Genomic DNA, 25928 nt, shown 5'->3' with positions numbered 1-25928 from the left:
TCCTAAAGGGTAGCTGTGATAAGCCAAATGGGTTCAGTTAAACGTATTCTATTCACTGTTTGACAGTATCTACTCTACTGTATAGACTGACATGTGTGTATGCCCAAAAACGTTTCTCTCACTGTTAGGCACACGTGATTATTATGTGATTCAACTTTATATGGTGTGTATGAGCACACAAACTAGATCCCATCACATAACTGGTTATATTTCATTACTGGAATGAAATGTCTGCATTCTGTTAATTGTATTACAATGCCATTTAGCTGTTATTAGTAGAAAATTGCAAGGTCATAGTACAACGGCATACAGTGTGTACAAGTTTAAAAGTAGGCTAATTTAATGTGCCCCCCGTTACACACAGTTACATATCATGGACTCCAGTGACTAGTCACCAGTTCATATGAAGTTGTATCACAATAATCATGTGTGTCTAAGAGTGAGAGAAACATTGTTGGGTATACCTACATGCAGTGCTCGAAATAGTGTCAAAATATTCCGCTGTCAAAATGTCTGGACAAAGTCACCAATGACCTGTCATTACTTGTGGTTGTCCAGTCACATTCAAAATGTACTTTAGCATGCGAAGCATGCTCATTCTAGGGAGGTCTGGGGAGATGCTCCCCCAGGAAATTTTTTAGAATTACAACATCTGAGATCACATCTGGAAGCATTTTGAAAGGGTAAGTTTAATCTGTGAATCACTTACAAACATTGATGTATGATTAATTTACTATTGACAGGAAACAAGAATTGATCAGTTTGTGTTATTGTATCTTACATGTAGAGGTCTAGCTAATATCACTTAATGTTACAATTATTGAAAGTATTATTACACTGATAATTACAGTGAGTGATATGGTCATAAAAAATCATATAGCTATAGCTAATTCCGTCAGTAATGTCAAGCTCACAAATAACTCCCATCTTAGTCAGGGCCGCCCAAAGAAATTAAGGGGCCCAGGACAAAGAGTTAAAGTGGGGCCCCAGAGACAAGGAGGTTTCCATTCTGAATCACAACTTCACCGAAGCTGTAAGTTGAAGACCAAAAAAAAGGTCATTACATGCTGACAATGACAATAGCTACCCCTCACCAACCATATCTCCTTATCTATAAGTTTGCTACTGAAGAATTCTGTGACTGCTCTATTAGAGTATTTAGATCTGACTGCTCTATTAGAGTATATCGATCTTTTAAACGGGGCCCTTCATGGGGCCTCCTGGGACCCGGGGCAAAATACCCCAGTTGCCCCCCCCCCTGTGGGCAGCCCTGATCTTAGTTAAGGTTTTTTTTTGTGATTGTGTAAACAATATCCATTTCTCTTTTATTCTTCAACCTGGCAGCCTCGCTAAGGTTGGCTTGAGCCATTGCCCTTGCAATTGGTGCATATTCCATCAAGCTACTGGCTGCCTCCTTGGCCTCTATAATGCCATTGCTTGCTTGTGCATATATCCTCGCATAATTATATATCAGGTCAAAGCGTGAATATTGGTCGTGCCTTCAATAAAGGCTGGCCTATACTGTCGCGTCGAGCAGAGCTTACCATTAGACTTCACATTTTAGCCTGCTTGCGGGTCACATGCTCCCAATCACCGGACGTTGTTTCAAACCGCAACCATCGTATCATCTGAAGACTTTTATCATCTCAGACACAAACTTCTCCACCGTTTTCTCACTACCACACGGTTCTTAGTGCCTCCGCAGCCATTGTTAGCAGTATCTTCACTGAATCTACTTTGTCTGGACAGTTTGTCTGGATAAATAGAAACTTATTCAGACATTCCGTGTATTGTCTGGATAATGTCCGGTTGTCGAACGTTATTTTGAGCACTGCCTACATGTCAGCATCTGTTACATAGTAGAGTAGATACTGTCAAGCATTGAATAGAATACATTTAATTGAACCCATTTGACTTATCACAGCTACTTTTTATGACCACTCAATGTTGAAATGTTGTCACAAGTCACCCAAATGTACAGTAACCCACCCTTAAAAATGTGTAAAATCAAAAAAAATGTCAGTCCAGTACAGTGATTAGACACTACCAACTTATACACCTGTTTATCACAATGCTATGAAGCCATAGACACTGACGGGTGTTACTATTCAGTGGACTGGACTGACATTCCAGTCCACTGAATAGTAACACCCTTCACATATTTTGATTTTTGCACATTCTATGGTTGGATTTATGAAGCCTTGCTAATAAGCATCCTTAGGGCACCTGCAGCCAACTTCTAAACACTGAAGGTGAACAGTGGAATATGCGAAAACTGTCTCTTAATTTCACTACTGCTCATTATGCCAGTATACAACACTTATTCCTTACCCTGGTGTGCAGTAATGCTGCATGCAGTGCAGGGAATGTGACAGCAATAGTTACCAGCAATCAACTTGCCAGTAGACAATATCCTTTGAGATATCCTTAGCGAAAGCTTAAGGAGCAAGCTATAGACTCACTGTGGCCAGACCTCTAGTTCAGTGCAGCGGCTTATCATTTAGAGATTTTTCAGCACGGATGCTTATAATCTTTAATTGATAAGCCCCTGCACTGAAACAGAAGTCTGGCAGTGAGACTAGATCAGTTTGCTCCTCTAGGGATATCTCGAAGGATATTGTCTACTGGTAAGTCAATTGAATTTTTTCCGTCTAATTAATGGTTTTTTTTTATTTTTTATACAACAAGTAAAACAAGAAACAACAATCAAAGTACATGTGATGGAAGTACCTGACCCTCAGATATTGCAAGGTCAAGTGCTCCGATAGTCACTGGGCTGCCATGATGAGACCTGGCTCCACGCAAACAGGTTACAGCTGACCTCAGTAAAGAAAAACTGGTGGAGCATCCAATCCAGGATACTACACAACTATAATTCTGGTCTCTCTCTTAGCAGCAAGCAGAGATGCCAACCTCTTGTAAGCAGTAGTGGCAGCACCTCCCATTATGAAAGTAGAGAATACCAATGGGGTGAAAGAGTCCATTTCAACAACCCTTACACGCCGCTCATACTCACGCTGTTGCTCATACTTACACAGTTGATTGCTGGTTAACTATTGCTGTCACATTCCCTGCACTGCATGCAGCATTACTAAACACCAGGGTAAGTAAGGAATAAGTGCTGTATAGTGACATAATGAACGGTAGTGAAATACAGTTTTCACTCATCTTCAGCGTTTAGAAGTGGGCTGCAGGTGCCCTAAGGGTACTTACTAGCAAGACTCCATAAATCCAACTATAAAATGTGTAAAACCAAAAATATGTCAGTCTAGTAGTCCAGTCCAGTGATTAGTTACACTCCCCTTTTACTTCCCCTGTAAGTTTAACTTAAGGAAGCAGCAATAAGGTGCGAACTTCAAATTCTTCAGCTCTTTGACAAAAATATGTTCAGTCTTCTGCACTTCCTTTAACATCGTGTGATGAATGCTATGATTCATCTCTCTACAAACATACTCATATAAAGTGCCTGAGACCACACCCTCTGCTAAAACCTTGGCTTTGTGGCAGTTTTTAAACCCACAAAAATCCTAGTGGTAGGCTCTAACTATAACTTAAGAAACCTGCTAGACCTCAAGCATCACTGATTTGCAATGCTCCCTCCAAGCATATTCAGGCTGATAGCCTACAGTGGGCAACCAGTCACCCAGGCCAACATGTGCTTAACCACTCTATTCATTTTATAGACATGCCTAAAAGAATTCAATTATGGGATGTATAATCTAACGTTGTACATGTGTTTGTTATGATGAACGGAGAAGTCCAGAAATATCACGGAAAATTCTGTTTTGTGTCCATTTGTGTTTTAAGGCTGTTTTCGTCTTCTATTAAACTATGGATGGACTCTAAGACCTAAATGGGTAAGCTTCTTGTAGAAACGTTATTTAGCGCTACGTGTGATGTGGGTGTGGTCCATATTCGAAACCGTGCTTGTTCTTCATACTATTGTGGCGCCACTGAAAGCACAACTTGTGACAACTCGTTCCCATCGTATAAATCCACACAAGCTGCTTCTTCAACACACAAGCTGCTTCTTCAACACACACATTCTTTGTACTGCTGTGATGCCATAGAAACCAGCTACCACTAACCTGTCTCAACATTATCAATCATTGCCTGTGCCAGATCCAAATCTAACTTGTGAAAACGGTGCGAGCTTCGATTTTTTCAACACTTCTGACAAAAGCACACTCAGTCTTCCGTGATTATTTTAACATTGTGTGACGATTTCAGTACAACATATAACCCAATCCCACAATGACTCCATATAAAACGCATACATTTTCTAAGTCAGTTAGAGACCATGCCCTCAGATCTTCCTCTAACTTAAACTTAGTAATCAGTATAAGCAAGAGTTTATAATATTAAAGAGGGAGAGAGTATCCTTTTTCAGTCCTGTGTACAGACACAAATTGTGAAGTTATGATGCAATACACATAGTCACCTTTAATGTGTTAGTTGGTCAGGCTTTTGCTCAAACTGTATATAGTTACAAAGATTGTTGTAGGGTGGGTACAATTGGAGGTATCATCAACACTTAAAGTGTTAAAGTGATATCCTAGATAGAAATCAGTGTTTTACTGAAATACTTTATGCTATTATATATGAGTGATATCCGCAATGACTTTTTTGATGTTACGTTGTCTGTATATTTTTACACGAGATAATAAAGGTAAGTAGTACACGCACAGTGACAGTGCAAAACAAGCTCCAACAAGGAAAGCAGACCAAAAATTTTAAAATCGCACACAAATAGGCTTATTTGTATTGCCTTGTATACTATAAGCCTCACCTTCGCCCTTATTCGAATTTATAAACGCTATCATAGGGAAACACCATCTCGCTCAATACCTCCAAATTATGAACCCTCCCTCACTATATTATGAACTCTTGCTTTCATGCTTGGTGTTTTTGTACAGGCTATACTGAAGTAGGATACTCTCCCCCTATAACATTATGAGCTCTTAGTAAAAGTTACCAGCATACACAGCATATGGCAATGTGTAGAAATTTTATGATTCCATGTGTACATATGTCAGAAATTGCTGGCATGCCCCAGCCAATAGTTTTAATTTATGGCTTCTCTAAAGCTATGACATTCAAATTTTAATAGTATGTTTGGCTTTGTGGTCAGCCACAAAATCAGTACAGATTGCATCACCATTTAATTAAATAGAGACGGGATGCCTAAAAATTATAAATTTGCCAAATTCAACTCAGTCCAGGGTTACACCATATCGTATATCCACTTAGCACAAGAACCAACTTTGCAGTACGTAAAACTATATAAAGGCCTATCATACTGTATGATCCACAAACATAACCATCATCATGTAAGCACACACACACACATACGCACGCACGCATGCGCACGCACAAAACACACAGAGAACAAAACACACACACATACACAAAACACACACACATACACAAAACACACACACATACACAAAACACACACCTGACACACCCAAACCCACAAATGAAGTCAAACAGTACAACAACAAGTGGTAAACCACAAATATATAATGTGGGCTAAGTGGCTTCTACTATCTCACTGCAGTTATTAAACAGGTGGCCATGGATTGCTGTATTTTTTTCCAGTATTTTAAAAGTGGTGTGACATATATAGCAGTCCACCTGTTTAATAGACGACTCTCTGGGAATGCCTGTGGCAGGCTTATAAACTGGTTCCGCTGATTTGTACGTGACACAGTATATGTACCTGCCAGTTCTGGCCAAGCCAGTTTGCACTTCATCAGCAATCCACAAGACGTTATGTTTTGTACAGATCTCACGTATACCACGTAAATACCCATCCTGTGGCACCACCACTCCAGCCTCACCCTGAATTGGTTCCACCATGAATGCACACACATCTGGGTCTTTGCATGCTTTCTAAAAAAGGCTGTACTATAAATATATATGTATATTTAAAATCAGACTCACTTCTAAAGCTGCAAGGTCATCATAAGGAATAATCTCAAAGCCTGGCATGAAAGGTCCATATCCTCCATATGATGAAGGGTCAGTAGATGATGACACTGCAGCCAATGTCCTTCCCCAAAAGTTATTCTCAGCAAATAGAACTTTAGCCTTGTTCTCTGCAATTCCCTTAACATCATAGCCCCACCTTCTTGCAAGCTTTATAGCCGTTTCTCCAGTCTCTACGCCAGTGTTCATTGGGAGTAATTTGTCGTAGCGAAACAGTTTCGTTGCATACTCTTCGTACTCGCCCAACGCATCGGTGTAAAAAGCCCTGGAGGTCAAAGTGAGTTGGTCTAATTGATCCTTTAGTGCTTTCACTATCTTATGATGTCTGTGTCCCTGGTTTACAGCAGAGTACGCACTTAGGAAGTCGAAGTACCACCTTCCCTCCACGTCCCAAACAAATACACCTTCTCCTTTTGTCAAGGCCACTGGTATGGGGTCGTAATTGTGAGCTCCGTGTTTCTTCTCTCTATTGAAAACCTCTTCTGACTTGCTAAGTTGTTCAGGTTTACCAACGGTGGAATAAACCCTGAAACTTCGCTGGAGACACCGCAGCGCTAGCATTGCAGAATAGACGAATTTATTAAGATACAATAAGGATCCACAAAGTGATTTACGGACGTAACCTTGTCCTCGTACTCGTGTAGGCATTGTTTCGGGTCTTGCTCGAGGTCTTGCTAGCTTCATTGCTAGTGCCTGCAAGTCAGATGTAATGTCGCATAACTTATTTCCCGGCAAGCTGAAAAAAGGGTATCTAATCAAGGCACCGCCGCTTGATGGACTGTCTTTTATGAAAAGATTCAAGGTTGTGTTATAACGTGTGTGTACATTTAGATCGAGTGTGTATGTATGATATAGCTAAGGGAAAGGAAAACAGCATAGAGTAACACGTTACTAATTAAATGATTGTTTGATGTACATCAACAGATGTGACACTCTTATTCATGTGAAAGCCCAGCTGGGTAAACAAGATTACATTTTATTGAATTGATGCGTGCTTCAGTTTATGAATTTATTGTTTATCAACACACTGAATGTCCAGTTAGTAAGGCGAGAAATTCTTTAAAGTGTAATCTCATGGAATAAATTAATACTTATCACTGTAGTTTGGCTAGTAACTAAATTTTGATATTCAATCCATTCTTTGTTCTATCCCACTTAAGCCTTACATGTACATCAAAGTAAAATGCTGGGAACCTCAGAAACCTTTTTATGAAAGACTTGAATTTAACACATTGATAGATGATTAGTTAGCCTTATCAACACATTACTTGTATTCTGATCTGCATAGAGCACCCATTATGCCTATGTATCACATCAGTCCTACTACTTCAGGTTTACACTTTTCTCCAAAAAAAACATTGACCCTACACAAAACTTTCAGGTACCATTGTAATATTGGTGAGCCCAAGTAGTGTCTTAAGTACAACCTAAATCTTTCCAACAAAATTGTCAATAAAAATTATTTTCAAACTCAATAACGGCATTCTACTATGGGCTTGAGTTTTTCACTGTTTTACGTTGCTTTAGCCGGCTGACAGGTGCCTTTTGACATGTCACAGTATGTACAATGAGCATATCATGGACTTTTATCCTCCTTTGTGTCCCATTTCTTTGCAAGGTGTTGATTTGAGGTAGCTTCCCTGTGACTGGTGACTAGCTATCACATTTATAACAGGAATTGTCCATAATTTCTGTAGTGACTAGTAGAAATGCTTCTCATACTGTTCTTCATTTGTGACAGGCTGAACATACCTATATACACAAAGCATAATCACCCCTTAAGTAAGTGATGGTTGAGGCGTGCATTTATGCACAGAATTTTTTCGTATGATGCAGTATGCACCTGTTCATCAGTCGCAGAAAATGGACTGAATTAGGGATTAATGTATACCTTCAGGTGTGGGTGACCTCCCTTGTTTCACTACTTTTTATTTCTATGATCCCTAATCAAACTTAAAATTCCTAGTACAGGTAGAACATCTTATCTTCCTCCTCTTAGCCTCCAATTCTGTCAATGAATAAGGTATCCACTTGTGCTGTGATATGTTTTACCAAGAGTACATAATATATATACTTAGGAGAGTATCCAACGCTGTATTGCCCCTTCAAAGCTGTATTGCCCCTTCAAAACCACTGCGTAATAGTCATCATCACCAAAGGTGTTAACTTGCTTCAAGAGCTTAAGGGCCTTGAAGTGCTTGCAGGTCTTCGCTTGGTATATCAACGCCTATCAACAAGTCTTTCATGGCAAAGCCATGTGTTAGAGTTTACTGAAATTATGCTAAAATATTCCTATATATGTTACACAATGTTGCACAATTATTACGCAGTGTGTTTTGAAGGGGTAATACAGGCGTTGGATACTCTCCTAAATATATATATTATGAACTCTTGGTTTTACCAAACATGTACTGGTATTAGCCCAAGTTTATGTGCTGTTAAAATCTGTCATGTTAAGGTCACATACCTACATACTAGAACAATCGTTTATAAAAATTTGCCTGCTTTATTTCCTATTCGGCATATTATCAACATTTAATTAGGAGCTACCTTATTATAAAAATAACATCCATTTTGTGTATTTTCATTTTAACATCTCCTTGCGTATCTTCACATTTGAATGTGAGGAAATTGCAAAGCTGGTCATGTGCCAGGAATGGCTATGTATTTCATTTTATCAGCAGATCTTGTGAATCTCTTCCTAACTCCCTTGTGTCTGATTGGTTCTCTGTGAGGTTCTATAGAATATAGGTTCAGTCTTACATCTCGGGGTTACTGATAACCCCACTGTAGTAGCTACCACTTCTACTTTTCCTTAGCAACAACTCATTTTAAAAGAGGGCGGGACTATTGCATGCACACACACACATGACATCACCCGCATAACGTATGCATGCATACATGCGTGCAATATAATACAACAATAATAGTTATTATCACAGTAGTGTTCACCAAACATCTGTCCTTGGATGAGGCCATGCAGATTAGCGGTTTAACTTCACTCTTAGCAAGCACAAATTGTGAAGCACTTTATGGGACAGCAAATGCTAAATAAAATGATAGCGAGAAATGTTTTACAGGGTAACAGCCTGCTGTGTTGCTGGAGAGTCCCTTTACATTCTCTGCACTTAGCACTTGTCAATAATTGGATAATTGCATGTTGGTATCTAAAGCTGACATATGCCCATTGATTGAATTTCTTCTCTTTTACAAGTATTATTCCCACCAGCGCAGTACACTGTTCCAAGTGTTAACCGCATTATGCACTGTTAATTTCCAAATGGCTCAGATCACGAAGTGATTGCATGCTATTTGGGATTATATGAAGAAGGCGAAGTCGAGCATATCAATGGTGTTTGACCTAGTTTCCTATTATTACCAGCTGTTAGTAGTTACTAATACATGGGCATGCGTGCCACGTGCTACTCTACGCATGCGCATGAAAAACTCTTATAAATACCCACCACACCTCACACCTTCGACCTTTGAATTAGCGAACCAATTTGGTTTGGTCATTGATATGCTCGACTTCGCCTTCTTCATATAATCCCAAATAGCATGCAATCACTTCGTGATCTAAGCCATTTGGAAATTATATTTCAGAAGGCTCAGTCTCACATATCAATGGTGTTGTTCGTAGTTCCAACAAGGTGAAGTCGAGCCCATCTCAATCCCAAATAAGACAGCTACCATGAATACTATAAGGTTAGGTCTCACCGGGAGATGATGTAGATAATATTGCTCTACCAAAGGAAGCATCATGGGATGGACGATAATAATGTCTCCTGAAAACTGACTCTGTGCTCCCTCCAGTCTGCAGCTTTCATAATATCAGCAGTTGTAACACCAGCTCCTGCAGCTGCTGATGTGGAAGCTCCTCTAGTTGAATGACCTGCAAAAATCGATACATCAATACCTGCTAGCTTTAATGTTTCCCGTAACCACCGAGCAATAGTGCATGAAGCGACAGGCTTATGAGGCTTAACAATAGCCACAAACAATTTGCTAGTATCCTCAGGCCGTAGAGAAGCCGTGGCTCGTTCATAACAACGAAGAGTCTCCACTGGACACAGAGTATTATTGTGAGGAAAAGACGGAAAAAAGAACTCCCGCAATTCTCTACCCTGTGATGACTGCTTGGCCAGTGCTGAGGGTAAGAAAACAACTCCTTCAGGTTTATACTGACGTCTGTCCAGCTGAAGGGAGGCTAAGTCTGCGGAGCGTGATGGTCTGGTGAGACACATTAACATTGTAAGTTTAAATGTCAACTGCTTAAGGGGTAAGGTATTCGAAGGGCCCAAACCCTCTAAGTAATGTAATACCACCTGTACATTCCATGTAGAGGTGTGCCTAGGGAGAGGTGGCCTAGAGTGAAAGGCTCCCTTCAAAAAGTCTGCTGATTGTGGGGTGTTTACCCACCTCTACCCCGTCCACTGGATCATGAACTGATGAAATGGCCAATCTGAAGGAATTCAGTGATCGTGATTGGTAGCCCTCCTCAAACAAATGGGCCAGGAAATTGGCCACATCCGCTATAGGGCCAGAAACGGGATCTCTATGGCGTTCACCACACCAGCGTATCCACTTGTTAAACAAGGAGCCATATGTTTGTGAGGACTTTGACCTCCAGGAGGCCAACATGAGGTTTGAAGCCTCTGAAGAAAGGCAGCTGTCTCGGAACTTCGCCTGGAGACAGGCCAGACGGCTAGTTGTGGGGTGACCTCCAACTGCCTCAGTTGTTCCCCCCTCTGCATTTGAGCCTCCTGAAGAGAGAGAAGGCGAGGGTAATCTCTCAACATCCTGAGTAGGACAGGATACCATGTCTGGGCTCTCCACACTGGGGCTACCAGAATTACCTGAGCCTGTTGGGATTCCACCTTGCTCAGTACTCGTCCCACCAAGCACCATGGGGGGTTGGCATACCCTCTCAACTGACTCCAGTCCTGTTGAAAGGCATCCACTGCTGCTGCTGCTTCGGGGTCTGGCCTCCAGCTGAAAAACCGTGGCAGCTGGTAAGTCAGCCGTGAAGCGAATAAGTCGATCTCTAGAGGTCCCAGGGCTTCGTTGATCTTGTGGAACATTTGAGGAGCCAACATCCAATCTGACCTGTCCCTCTCCATCCTGGACTCACAGTCTGCTACAGTGTTGGACACACCTTAGATGTGTTGGGCTGTGATTGTGATGTCCCTCTCCAGGGCCCACAACCACAGTGTTCTCGCCAGAGCTGTGAGTGCTGGGGAGATGGTTCCCCCCAGGTTGTTGATGTATGCCACAGCTGTGGAGTTGTCCAACTGTAGCAGAACTGCCGCTCGCTGCTGATCCTTTAGAAATGATTTCAAGGCCAAGTCTGCTGCCAACAATTCTAGGCAGTTGATGTGGAGTAGTTGTTCTTGTGGGGTCCATGAGCCTCCCGTGCTCACCCCGTTGCACACTGCTCCCCATCCTGAGAGGGAAGCATCGGACTGGATCACTATCTGCACTGATTTCCGAATGGTAGTTTTCCCATTCCATTGGGTCAGGTGATGCTGCCACCACCTCAATCCTCTTGGGCTTCTGTCCCAAGAGGCAGCATCTGATTGTAGTTCTGGTTCCCCACTGCCAGGGCTTCTTGTAAGTTGGCCTGTAGAGCACAGTAGAACAAAGGTGCCACTTGAATGGCTTGTGCGGTTGCATTCAACTTCCCTATGAACTGGGAGAGTTGATGAGCAGATACAACTTGGCAGGTCAGCAGGTGGGTTGCTTCCTTGCGAATTTGCTGCAGCTTCTCGCCAGGAAGCTTGAGCTGGATGCCCAGCGAGTCCACAATCAGTCCCAGAAATTCTATTTCCTGGGCTGGGGATAGGAGTGATTTCTCCTGATTGATGATGAAGCCCAGGGATTCCAGGAGGAGTACAAGTACTTCCAGGTGTTGTGTGGCCTCCTCCCTGGAGTTGGCCAGTATCAACATGTCGTCGATATAAATAATTATCCTGATACCCCATGACCTCAGCAGAGTCATTAATGGTTTCATTACCTTGGTGAAAGTCCATGGGGCGCAAGACAGGCCGAATGGCAGGCAGGTGAACTGGTAGCAGGTCCCGTCCACCATGAACCTCAGATATTTCTGGTGATCCTGGTGGATGGGGATGGTGAAATAGGCATCCTTCAAATCCACTTTCACCATCCAGTCTCCTTGGCGAAGGAGATCCCGAAGGGTAGGAATTCCCTCCATCTTGAAGTGGGGGGTCTCCACCCAGTGATTCAACCGTTTCAGGTTGATCACTGGCCTCATCTGACCGTTCTTCTTCGGTACTAGGAAGAGGATGGAGACAAAACCGGTTGCATTTCTGGATTGTGGGATAATTGCTCCTTTTTGGAGGAGTTCCTGTATCTCCTCTAATAATAGAGCTTTGTGTTCTTGGGAGAACACCCCTTCTTGGGGTATTTGAAGTTGGGTGGGAGTCCCCACAAGGGGTATTTGATACCCTTCTATGGCATTCAATACCCAAGTGTCCTTTGTCAACACCTTCCAGGTGTCTACAAAGGAAGCCAGTTTCCCTGCCACCATTAAAGGCTTCTTTGCCTTTGGTGGAACCACTAACCCCATCCCCATTGCTTTCAGTAATGTAGGGTTTGCAGATGTTGATGACTTTGTCAAAACATGGCATACATGTGCATCTGCTGTACATACAGGTGCATTTATTGCCAGTAACTGTCATTTCTGTGGCTTCTTTGGGCGACTCCCTGGCTGGCGGACTTGTGGGTATGGTGCTTTTGGGCGTGCCGGTATCCCTGTTTGTTGGCTGGTCGGTATGAGTAAGCCTTCCGAAAACCCGATAAGGAGGAAGGGTTGGCAGTTGTTTTGGCTTTCTTCAGAGAAGCCACCTGGTCCAGATACTCGGATACATCTTTGGGGAAGCTCTGTCCTAACAATGTTGGAGCCTCTTCATTGAACTTCTCCTCCCGGTTCTGGGCCCACTCCACCAGGTCCCGGTTGTACTCCTGGAGCACACGAGTCCACCGCAGGGCTGACATCTGGCAAGAGGCATTGCCCAGCAAAGTAATGGCGGCTTCCACTGCCTTGGCTATTTGCTCTGAGGAGACTTCGTCTGCCTCGGAGTGAAAAAGCTCCATCACCTCAGTTAGAGGCGCCACCGCGTCCAGCATGAGCGCCTGGATGCGGGATAGTGTTGCACCGATATCCAAATTAGCCGATTATTCCGATAACCGATATTAAGCAACAGAATTAGCCGATACCGATAACCGATCCGATATACACTAATAACACTAACACTCATCCTCATCATTATTAAATGGCTCATATTAGTGACATAACCATTGATATACAGCTCATTCTAGGCTAAAATGTAAAGTTAGATGTATACCACAAGTAAAAGTTACTCATGGTAAACAGGTTTTAAGTACATTTTACTACTGCCATACAGTTGAGACAAGTGGCTGGCACTACATAGAAACCTAAAAACCTCAGTTTATTGTTGGGCATGGCCTAAACCCTGACAGTTTATTATGGGCATGGCTTGTAATCACCGCTAAACCATTAACACATAACTTAATTAAAATGCCAAATAACTTATGTCTAGCCTCCCCCACATCATTATACTACACAGCGCAGTGGAGATTAACATCGGCCTTGATTTAATCAAAACCGATTAATCAGCTAGTAGCCAATATCGGCCCGATACCGATTATTGAACCGATTATCGGTGCAACACTAATGCGGGATAGGCTCCAGTCGTTCAACTTCGTCGACTTGGAACACTGGGATGCCATCACTTGATCCAGCGAAGGCGTCTTCGTAATTACTACCTTTGGTAGCGAGAAGTCGTTTCTTGTTTGGAGCCGTCGGGAATTTTTCATTGATTCGAAGCTTCGCTTCAGCAGCTTTTGGGTAGCTTCGCTAACCTCAACGACACGTGCCCCTTCGGAGCAGGAAACGTCGGCGTCAGGAGCATCATCGTTGTCCAGTGGCTGGATGATGTCCATTTCTTCTGCCCAGGAGGTGTCAGATATTCGCGATGACGACAAATACCCCGATGTTCCAGGCTGGCTCCTGCCATGAGCTGGGGTGATTGCTGTTGCTGCCGAAGAGGACGATTGCGAGGCTCCCCTGAGAGCTGCGATCTCCCCTCGCATCGCGGTCATCTGGTCCTGGAGATCCTGCAGGGTGCGTCCATGTAGGGCAGCGTTGCTCAGCAAATTCAAACTCATAGCTGGTATCAGTAGAAGAAACAAGTCACGAAGAAACATGTGTTCAACCAACTGCGGTGAGCTAAGAAAAAGGTCGAAGGTGTGAGGTGTGGTGGGTATTTATAAGAGTTTTTCATGCGCATGCGTAGAGTAGCACTTGGCAGCACGCCCATGTATTGGTAACTACCAACAGCTGGTAATAATAGGAACTAGGTCAAACACCATTGATATGTGAGACTGAGCCTTCTGAAATATAACCGCATTATGCACTGTTAACAAACTACCAGTGTGTCCACATGTTTTCACTACTGAATGACTACATGTATGAGTAGTCATGACTATTGTACAGGAAAGAGTATTATGGTATTATTGTTAACAAATGATGACTCTGTTGTGATAACCTTCAGAGTTGGTAAGCAATGATGATTTTTGATTATCACCATTGCTTATGTCAATTATGTGCACCAGCAAGAGTTCATAATACAAAAAAAATAAAAAGGATATTATGAACTCTTGGTACCAGGCTAATGCTATGTGCAGTACATTTGTGACGGTGATGTGTTTTCCTCCTTTTTAACAAGTTTGTATTTTCTCCTTATGATGTGGGTTTGGTTTACTGTACTGATATTGTATCGTTTGGAATGTACATGCATTATCATTTCTTTAGGGATGGAAGAAGCGGTGGTTTGTTCTATACCTTAGTGATAGAAAGTTGTTTTTACAATATTATGAGAGTGAAGAGAAATTCCTCACTGGTTGTCCCATTAACACTTTGTCACTTGAGGACTGTAATGAAATAATGTACGACATGGAACACCCAAACTTTGAGAATATTTTTTCGATGGCACTTCCTGATAGAAAATACTACTTTTCTGCTGTATCAGAGTAAGGAGTGATAATAATCTTTGCAGGTGACCACAATGTTGTACTTGTAGAACTGAAATGATGGATTGGGTGGACAAAATTCGTGAAAACTTAGATATGAAGACAGCCAGCTCACTAAGAATACGGGTATGTTAATTCTCTTGTTGCTGTTGTCATTTCACTCATTATAGTGACATGTGTATCGATCGTTTTTTCTTCCTCCTAGAAATCAGTGCGGTATGCAAACGTTGATGTTTTACAAAAATCACCGATATCCCCGCATTCACCATTACTTCATTCCCCTGTATCCCCCAATCCACTCATTTCTCCTAAGCTACCGAAAGCAGTTCCGGCAGGATGTAGCAGTACATTGCCCAACCGCAATGCGTTACCCAACAGTAGTTCTAGTTTTAGTACTCAAGAGGTAATTGGTAATTACACGTGGCAGTTAATTAACTTTGTTTCATTTAGGTTGTCATAACACCACCTTTACCACCAAGAAACAATTCTCTACCATTCTACCCAAGTGGAGCTGTCACTTTGCCTCGTAAGCTCCACGGAGTTTTAAGTTTGTCACCCTCAATGGTATGGTTTGTGTGGTTGTTCTAGTCCCAATCATACATGTCTACTGCATGTTGTATTAAAACTATTGATTATAAGTGATGCCAGTCTTTCTCTGTTTAAACAAGAGAGCACAAATCCTAGCTATTATAACTTAAATGTGACTTTGTAAAACATTTGTTATGGAGCAGTGCAGTGGAGCTTCTTTATATGGATGATTTATATTGGCTTTTTTTTTGGCTGTATAAAACGTTTTCTTCTTAAATGTATGGACTATGGAGCCATTTTTGGATCTCTTTTTTTTTCTGTATGCTTTTTTCTGAGGTAATTTTTTTAATCTGGTGACCCAAAAATGAACACGCATTGTCATTTGGTAGTGAATGAGTTTGTTTTGCAAACTTTAAAGAGGTTTTGCTTTATCCACCAACTGCTACCCCTCTTTTTTACTGGTGTAGGTGCCTTTTGGCTTACTGCAGCATATATAATACATGCTTCATGAACTACTTAACTTGTGTCCTCCCATTTATCTTTGCTAACAGCACAAGGTGTCATTGGGGTAAACAAACAAGTAGAAGGAAAATCTAGGAATTTTAGGGATCAAAGAAATAAAAAGTAGTGAAACAAGGGAGGTCACCTATACGTGAAGATATGTGAGTGGATGTCCTAAATGAATTATTGTATTTATTTGAATTAAAATTTTCCTACATAGTTGTAGACTGTCTAGCATGAGACAAGTACATGTACTTACCTGTTTTCCTATTGTGCGTACAAATAACTTTTGAATGCTTTCAAGTACAAAGTACTACATGTGCGAGCCATATGTCTTTTTAAGTGCGGGAGTTTTGTATTAGACAATTAATTTGTTTAATGTTATTCATGTAGCATTCTTTGCAATAGTATAATATTTCTTAGCAACTATGTTGCTATAATAACCAGGCAGTTGGCGGGAGAAGGTGACGTTGCTGTTACGTTTGTTAATGTAGATGGACGAGTCCTGGAGATATCACGGAATTACTTCACCGTGTGTCACAATAGAATCGATTGTGGGTTGTGACCAAAATATGCAATGACTGTCTTCTATGCCAAACTATGATGAACTACGCATGAGTTACTTTGTTAAACTAGTTTGTGTGCATTCAGGCAGCTAATAATTCATGCAACGCGTGTTAATTATGCTTCCTAGTGTACATGGTGCATCGAGGCCAAGTGCTGAGTGCTTTATTTTTCATATAGCACAAGCAAGGCAATGCTTTAATGATTTATGGAACAAAGCACTCGGCAAATGTATGTAATTATGGTTAAGTACAGTAATGATTTCATATAAAATGGCAATGGACAGCTTCAGTACCCTTTCATTATGGCATTGGACAGTATGAATCATGATGAAATGTTTTATAGTATGTACGGGTTGAGCTGGATCCTCAAAAGCATTTAATAACTCATGGATGCAATTACACATGATCTTGAAATTTGGCTCATTTGCAGCACTGCTTGACCCACTAAAAATATTTTTGTTCAAACGTCTGATACAATATTTATGGCCAATCAAAATTTTCACCATACATTTCCTATGTGGAAACCATAAAAGTGCAATGTCCATTATAGCCTTTTCCCGAACTTATGATGGAGCCAAACCGTACGTGTCTGTTGTTGACACCTTTGCTGTCACCACAAATCATTTGGTTGGCTGAATTATTAACTCTCTTGAAAAAAAATTCACTTAATTTTTAGCTGTTTTTCAGGATCCAGCTCAACTATAGGAAATTTTTTGCTACAAACCAGTAGCCACATAAGCCTGTACACTTAGCCACAAATGTCACACTTGAATAATGCTGTGTCTTGTATCAACAATTTGCTCAGACCAATGATGCAACATGGAAAGTGAATGTAATGGGCCATGCCTTCTGCTGTCAAAACATTGTGGTATCTACAAGGCTATTCCAACTAAAAACATGACTAGCTACCATTTAACCCTTAATTAATTAACCCTTTCACGGCTGAGTTTCCTGGCTGGGTTTCCTGGCACACTTTACAAGGCACGCTGAATGCTGTATAAGCTTCACTGTACACTAAACCACTTGGTTACTATACCTCTACATAAATGCTGTGGACTAACAATCTCGACTGGGTTGTTTTTATTTACGTAAATAAAACCACAAAGTAATTATAAGACTACAAAACTACAAAATACGCTAAAAGCAGCCTTGAGAAACAGGCAGCCACTAATAAACTATCTACAAATAAGTGTTACAGCGTAAGAAACTATTTTATATTGTTTCCTTACTGAATCATCGTCTTCATGGCTGGTTTCTTCGAGTTTTATCACAAATCCAGTGTCACGCATGCATATACGCACACAATTGAATCACGCTACATGTCTGAAAAACCATCCACAGCTACTTGCCGGTTGTCTTAGCCTATCTATAACAATGTATCTTTGTTCAAAACATTACTATCAACTCAAATTTAAACGAAATAGCCCTATTTTTGAGAGAAACGTTTTACCGGGTTATGTAATAAACCCGCAATAGTGCGCGAACTATCCGGTTATCCCAGAAACGGGACCTCTGTGGGCATGCCCGCTTTAGGGTTAGCGCATCGTACTATGAAACGCACAATAGAAGTGCTAGCGTGTTGGAATTGCACTCAGCGTGTGTTTTATACCGTCGTGCCGGATAAATCCGGTTACATCCATGAAAGGGTTAAAGCCGCATAGGCCAATATATCAGCCGTTTTTTTAAAGCACGAAAAACACACCAATATTTTAGGTAGCACATGTTTAAAGAATGGCTTCTAAACAGCCAGCACAGACGAGCTTGTCTAATGTTATTAACTGAAAACCTTATATCAATGGAAGTTTATTCATTGGGCTACTTAGACAAGTATAAATAACTGTTGTAACAACAATCACTCACTTCTTTTATGACGCCATGAAGAACAGTGACTGTATTTCCTGTTACTTCACATGCATCATGTTGATAGCCATTTATGAAAATGTTTGATTCACGTGAGCTTTGTATGGCGTGATTTGTCATTGAATGGAGAATCAAATGGTCCTTACCATAACTCCATAGGACACACTGTGAAGAAGTTGTCAACCGTTTTCTGAAGGTATGTAATGAGTTGTTTTCGCGTTTTGTGACAGCTTGTATTCACTGCAAGTTTTGGCCTTATGCTTTTGCCAAAGGGTAAAACCCTAGGTACTGTTTTATTCCTTATTACATCACAGATAGAATTGTACAAATTGCGTAGCCTTAGCACTTACTGTACGGAAGTTACAGCGCTTTGTTTACAGTCACGCATTACAGCCGAAATATCGGCCTATGCGTTTCAGTGCACTTTTATTAATAATTGTGTGCATATGGACTTAAAGAACTGTCTGGTAACCTTAGACACTATTTGTTGACACTGCAAATATTCTAGCAGAGTCAACCAATTGACGCATATAATTTTGTGTAGGATACTTGGAATAGAACAACTTTTTCTTGCCAGAGAAAAACATCACACAATTACGTTCTACCTGTCAACAAATAATTAGTAAAAATTTTCTTATGCCCACACACTCTGCAACAAGGGACGAGTACAGTGAACGAAAATGAGCAATGTCAGGAAACACTTGATACATCAATACCATAGCAATGACGAAATATTCTCATTATCATCTTTTGGTATTATTTGTGTTTGGTTTACTGATGTAATTGTACCTCTAAATATTTGTAGGATGAATCTACAGATACTCCTCCTTTACCGAAGAGGAATCATCCAAGACAAGTTAGTTCCCCTCTTGATTGAGTATGGTATAAATTATTATAGTGTGTTCACGTTGAGCTGAATCCTGAAAAACGGCTAAAAATTAAAAGTGGATTTTTTCTCAACAGAGTTAACATTTCAGCCAACCAGATGATTATTGGTAACAGCAAAGGTGACACGTACGGTTTGGCCCCATTACAAGTTTGGGAAAGGGCTGAATTGGGCACTGTACTTATATGGCTTCTCCATAGGAAATGTATTGTGAAAATTTTGATTGACCGTAAATATTATGTCTAACATTTGAACAACAAGATTTTGAAAAATTTTTAGCAGGTCAAGCAGTACTACAAATGAGCCAAATTTCAAGATCGTGTGTAATTGCATCCATGAGCTATTAAATGTTTTTGAGGGTTCAGCTCAACGTGAACATACTATAGGTGATGTATGTATTGTTGTATAAGTCTATATACAGTAGTAAGCTTATGTGTTAGACTAATAATTGAGTTTAATATGGTCAACGCATAAATAAATTAAATAAAAACACGTTGCCCAGCTAATAATACAACATGTAGAACCCTGTTTTAAGGATAATTATTTAGTACTGTAGTGTAAACATAACCAAGACCTCATCAGTGTTACAAGACACATGCAGCACTTATTGGCTCCTGCTAACCTTTGTTACTAAATTTGACATTCATTGCAACCCTACTTAATTTGTGAGTAGCACATCTCTGGCTTCAACTGATGCTGACTATCATATTTTCCATATGAGATATATAACCACTTCATGTGACAGTGGCAGGCATCTGTATGTGAACTTGTTTTATAATATATATATATATGGCTAGCACCAATTTCTCTCCTTTGATGGTATTTGAGGGTTCACTAGTCCCAAGCATGTTGCAATAAAGGTAAGCAAGAAATTAGGCATTTTGATTCGAGTAGGAATCTAGCAATAAAATGTAATGAAACAAGAGAGGTCGCCTATAGTTGCAGCGTAACGATAATTACTTGAAATGGCAATGCAGAAGAGTGGATCTTAATTTAACTAGAAAGTTGATTTAGATAGCTCTTTCTTGGTCAGCCATAGCCAGTTACTAACTTTCTTTATTCAGCCACCAATGGTAGAGTATAAACCATATATGTAGTATGGAAAATTGTGATGCAGGCCGGGATGAGAAACAAATTTATGTTATTTATATATATAGTTATATCCCAGTGTGTGGGAGTATCAAAGTGCCCACTGGGTGATAACTAACTTATCACCCAGTGCGTGGGTTTGAATTAATGCATGGGGAAAGCTTTGAAACCAGCCATGTTATGTGGGTAGGGAGAAGCAAACTGGTAAGATTGATACATTTGCTTAATGTTTAGTAATTTAGAGTGGCTGTGATGTATGTTTGTGCTACTTGAGTCGATTCATGACAAATGAATTAATTAGAATACAGGTGCTAAAATCAGCTTTTTGGCTATGATTCGCACTGGGATATAAACCAGTTATATCCCAGTACACTCGGGCAATATCTTAGTTATCACCCTCGTACTGGGATATAACTATAACTTATATATCCCAGTACAAGAGTGATAACTAAACTATTGCCCAAGTGTACTGTGATATAACTTGTTTTACATCCCACCACCATCATTTTGCTGTGTATTCTAATAAATTCATTCATTGTGAAGTGACTCAAGTAAACATACATCATGGCCACTATAAGTCACTAAACAATGTATCTACATGTATCTTTACTATCTTACCCTGTCTGCTTCTCCCTACTTTTGTAACTTGGCAGGTTTTTTTTAAAGGTTTGCTCCCACGCGCTAATTGACAACCCACACATTGGGGTGATAAGCTGTCACACAGTTTTTAGTTATCACTCAACATGGTAATTTGATCTCCCATGTACTGAGATATAAGTGACCTTAGCAATGCTGATAAATGATGGCTGTGTCCCATCAATACATCTCTAGGAAAGCTGTGTGTATGTATGCCTCAAGACATTGGTTATGGAGGCAAGTTGTGTTTAGTGTTTCTCACTTTTTTTCTATAGAAAAGTCCTGAATGTCCCCCTGTGCCTCCTCCTCACAATTCTAATAAGAAACAGGTCAGTACAGTGATGTAATATCATAAAAATATGTTTTTATCAGTAAATGTGATATATTATGTGTAACTGAGTAGGTAGTCATGATGGTAACATATTATTCACACTTGCATCTTGTCTTGTGTTTGATATTTTGTACCAAAAAAATATTTGCCAGAAACTGAACTAAGTTTGGTACATTGGTTGGCTCACTCACAAAGTCTACGTACATTTAATGTAACTAATACCATTACTGACATGGATAGCTCTATGATATCAGAAACTATTACCGTACAGTGGGTTTTTATCGTAAGGACTTTAATCTCACGTTTTGGGCACTTCGCAATATTAAAATTCGCGACATACTTTATCACATGGAGTTTTGTTGGTTACAAGGTTTTTTTAGCCCCTGTAAAACTATTGTGTTGGAACATTGGCCAACAACCCACATGCTTGTTTATGTGCATAACAGCATGCTGATTGTTTTCCCCTACACAACATGTGTTTCTTCACCAAATGTTGCTGAACACAGCTACCCTACCAGTTTCCTGTCGAACTTCAGGTGCCTGCATCAATTCATTGTGGATACAAGCATAGTAATACAAAGTAACGCTTATTATTGAATTTGTCACCTCACGAGATTAAGTGTTGCATGATTTTATTTTCACAAGTAAATTTGTTTGCAAGAAAAATCTGATATACTGTATGGTTATGACTTTATGTATAAACATTATGTAAAATAAATTTAGAGGTTCTAGTACACTACTTTGTTATCGTTGTGTGTCATTGTTCGAACAAATTGAACCAGGTACTATTATAGCAGTGGGAAATGGTTTTTACAAAATGATAAAAAAATTTGCCTCACAACACAGTACTAAGTGTATTGTGCACTTTAAATGCAATGCATTTTTAGTTCTAAAGGAGCTAGCATTAGCTAGAGCAATGTCATCATCCACAGGATGTAGTGATAGTAGATATATTAATCAGCATCAGGAGCTCATAAGTGCTGCGACTTCAGTGTTTATAAGCTCCTGTCAGCACGTCAACGCAAACTGGTAGAGAAACTGCAGAAATTGGGCACGTCGTAAAGTTGAAGTTACCTCTGAGATAATTGTGGGCATACTGCCAACCACTACATCATCTGTAACCATCGTCACAGTGTATCTGGCCACATATGCATTGAAGCTTTCTTATTAACAAAGTAGATCGTAGCATCCCCCAATTTATTTGTGAGCACACAAAAGTATCCACATCACCAAGTATTGTTGTTTTGTTTTGTTATTGTATTTTCTGTATCATACATTATGATAGTACTGTATAGTAGGGACGGCAAAGGTTTGGGCATGGCCCATAGTGGCTACTTTGATTGCTGAGGTGCTTTTCGAACAGTTCTTAGTTCATAAAGCTGTATTATTTTGTGCATGCAATCCTGGATATTTCAAATACATTTCCTATAAAAATTGTTGTGGTAATATTTGTACAGTTTACCTGTTCCATGCTTACTAGCTCTCAAATTCTACAATATAGCCACCGTGTCTTGAAAGATTTTACTTCTTATAGTGGTAACACTCAAAGCACTGATAATGTGCATTTATACTTTATATACTTACTTATAATACAAAATTGCATATTTAGGAAAACTCTACAAGTTTATGTCCAACTGATGATGCAGTACCATTGCCTCCACCCAGACAACGTGCACCATCGTGGCATGGAGATATCGAAGAGGTATTGTGTTCAAAGATAAAAGCAATTGTGCATGCATATAATTGTTATAGGTTATAACACCTCCAGTACCACCAAGAAAACTCAGCTCTCAGGAAGAGTATAGAAATTCAGAAGTTATAACAGAAAATAGTAATAATAATGACAGGCGGCCTGTAAGTCATCCTAGTAAAAAATTATAGAATTAATGAAGTGTCAAGTGAACACACACACACACACACACATACACACACACACACACACACACACACACACACACACACACACACACACACACACACACACACACACAAGGATAACAAAAAACATGTAAATTTGAACAGGGATCCCTAGTTGTGATCATGAAAAAAAACTGCATAAACAAGAAGTAACAGGGGATCACTGAGGTGGTACACAAATCCCTATTTTGTAGAAGAGTATTAATAGGGATTTGCTAATTTATACAGTTCGTGTATCCCCCTGGACAAAACTTACTACACTGTACACTCCTTTTTGGTAGATAGACAGATAGATACGCCTTAGTTTATTGGTAAAAGAGAGAGTTGTGAAAAACATGAAAATGCTACAAAGGAATGTGCTCGACTACAATTAAAGCACGACAGAACACTCTGTGTTTTTGTAACAATGTGGAAAGTGAAGAACTTTATAAAATCTGAAATGTTTAAAATTAGATTTCAGTGGATAGCATTTATGTTTAATAACATCTCAATGCATCTTATAGTTCCATGCATGACGTTTCGAAGTGTTGCTTCATGGCATCTCCAAACCTATTGGTATATATCTCGCAAGAGAACAACAACCTTAATACAACACAGACCTAGGTAGGCATATTTCAATTATTTTTTTACTCCTGAATTCTGGGTTGTAGCTAGACATGCAAAACAAGAAGATGGAGATTTGGTGCTATTTTAAAACTCTCCTTTTGGTGTGCATTCTATTAGAGAGTTTTGAAAATTTTCTATTATGAACCACGATACATACAACACATACATACATACATACATACATACATACATACATACATACATACATACATACATACATACATACATACATACATACATACAACACATACAACACATACATACATACATACATACATACATACATACATACATACATACATACATACATACATACATACATACATACATACATACATACATACATACATACATACATACATACATACATACATACATACTACATACATACATTATATAGTTATACAACGGCCACGAGTCCTCTGCCTGATATAAACGCATGAGCCTGAGGGCTGTTAGGCCCGAAGGCAAGTGCGTTTATACAGGCAGAGCACAAGTGCACGTTGTATAACTGTTATGTACCACTCACCTAATAGGTGGGGAGAGTCTCACAAGACAGCTGTAACACTTATAAAGGCCAGGTTTCTAACATTGATTGTGGGTAACCAAGCCAGATGTTGCGATGACGTTCCCCCTGCAGTACTGCAGCTACCTGAGATATTGAAAGCTAGTACGCTATGGGTTATATCACTAACCTGCATTTGTGGTTCGACTCTCATCATGTAGTGCTCAGCATGCCAGTGTGCCATATAGACTAAGCACCAGACTAATCACCATAGTGATTCTCTCGAGCGAAAAAAGCAGCTAAATAGACGGTTTAAGTAAACAAAACCTAACTAGTAAACGATACTAGTCTAATTTTTACTATTTACACTGGCTAAACTCGAATCTGGTGGCATGACAAAACTGGTTCCCACAATCGAACATAAAGGTTAGTATTATTTAGAATATATTTGTTTTATTTAGTCATTGTCGAAGTGGACTACAGTTTAATCTGGGCTAAGATGGCACCAGACTAGTAAGGTGTATAAGTACGTTTATATATATGTAGACTAGAGTTGTGGCCACCCGCGTTGGCTTTTTCGATCGCTTGTAAACATTGTGCGTATTGGTGACGTTATGGCCCACAATTGACCTTTACATGTCAGGCTATAAAAGAATTCGAGTGATCTGTGAAGTGTATTTCCACCTATTAGGTGAGGTGTTGTAGTGGTCTTCACCACCGGCACTTGTGCTATGCTGTACAAAACCGCAGCCAGTGCAATATCTGTATATTGCACTGCAGTCGGTGCATTATAACTTATAATGCACTCGTTGTGGTCTACAAAACCGCAGCCAGTGCGTTATAAGTTATAATTCACTCGCTGCGGTCTGCAGCAGTGCAGTATACAAATTATGGCACTGGCGGTGCCTTTGAACTTCCCACGCAGAGTGGTACATACATACATACATACATACATACATACATACATACATACATACATACATACATACATACATACATACATACATACATACATACATACATACATACATACATACATACTACATACATACATACATACATACATTCATACATACATACATACATACATACATACATACATACATACATACATACATACATACATACATACATACATACATACATACATACATACATACATACATACATACATACATACATACATACATACACATGCTTTGATATACCCTATAGTGATATAATCATGTTTGCTACTGTAGATACCAGCTCCTCGCACAAAGAAACCAATCCCTACGACCGAATGATATATTATTTTTTGTATATGACAACCACACGTCACTCTATTGTTAAATTATGGTTTGTTATTTTTATATGTATTCAACTATATGACTTAATATTTATTTTTGTAATAAATCTGTGCATGCAATTTTTCTTATTCAAACAGTGTGCTAGTTGTGA

General features: G+C 39.9%; 2 protein-coding genes across 2 annotated transcripts in view; one reads left to right on the top strand and one right to left on the bottom strand.

The window, feature by feature from the left end:
• LOC136236726 (ornithine aminotransferase, mitochondrial-like) overlaps positions 1-6690 on the bottom strand; it is a 10572-nt gene extending 3882 nt beyond the window's left edge. The window contains exons 1-2 of the mRNA XM_066026966.1: positions 5947-6690; positions 5723-5895 (exon numbers count right to left, since the gene is read on the bottom strand). Coding sequence (XP_065883038.1) covers positions 5723-5895; positions 5947-6675 — 902 coding nt within the window. The 5' untranslated portion in view covers positions 6676-6690. The remainder of the gene's footprint in view (positions 1-5722; positions 5896-5946) is intronic.
• LOC136236727 (uncharacterized) lies at positions 6578-25928 on the top strand. The gene is made up of 10 exons (XM_066026967.1): positions 6578-6793; positions 14846-15063; positions 15114-15189; positions 15269-15466; positions 15514-15627; positions 19324-19374; positions 21405-21458; positions 23070-23162; positions 23213-23314; positions 25730-25928. Exons 1-10 carry the CDS (start codon positions 6701-6703, stop codon positions 25772-25774), a joined length of 1044 nt encoding a protein of 347 aa, XP_065883039.1. The 5' UTR covers positions 6578-6700; the 3' UTR covers positions 25775-25928.

This window comes from Dysidea avara, chromosome 10, assembly GCF_963678975.1.
Source record: "Dysidea avara chromosome 10, odDysAvar1.4, whole genome shotgun sequence".
Taxonomy (NCBI): domain Eukaryota; kingdom Metazoa; phylum Porifera; class Demospongiae; order Dictyoceratida; family Dysideidae; genus Dysidea; species Dysidea avara.
The sequence above is the reverse complement of the archived record's forward strand: the minus strand, read 5'-3'. Positions and strand labels throughout refer to the sequence as shown.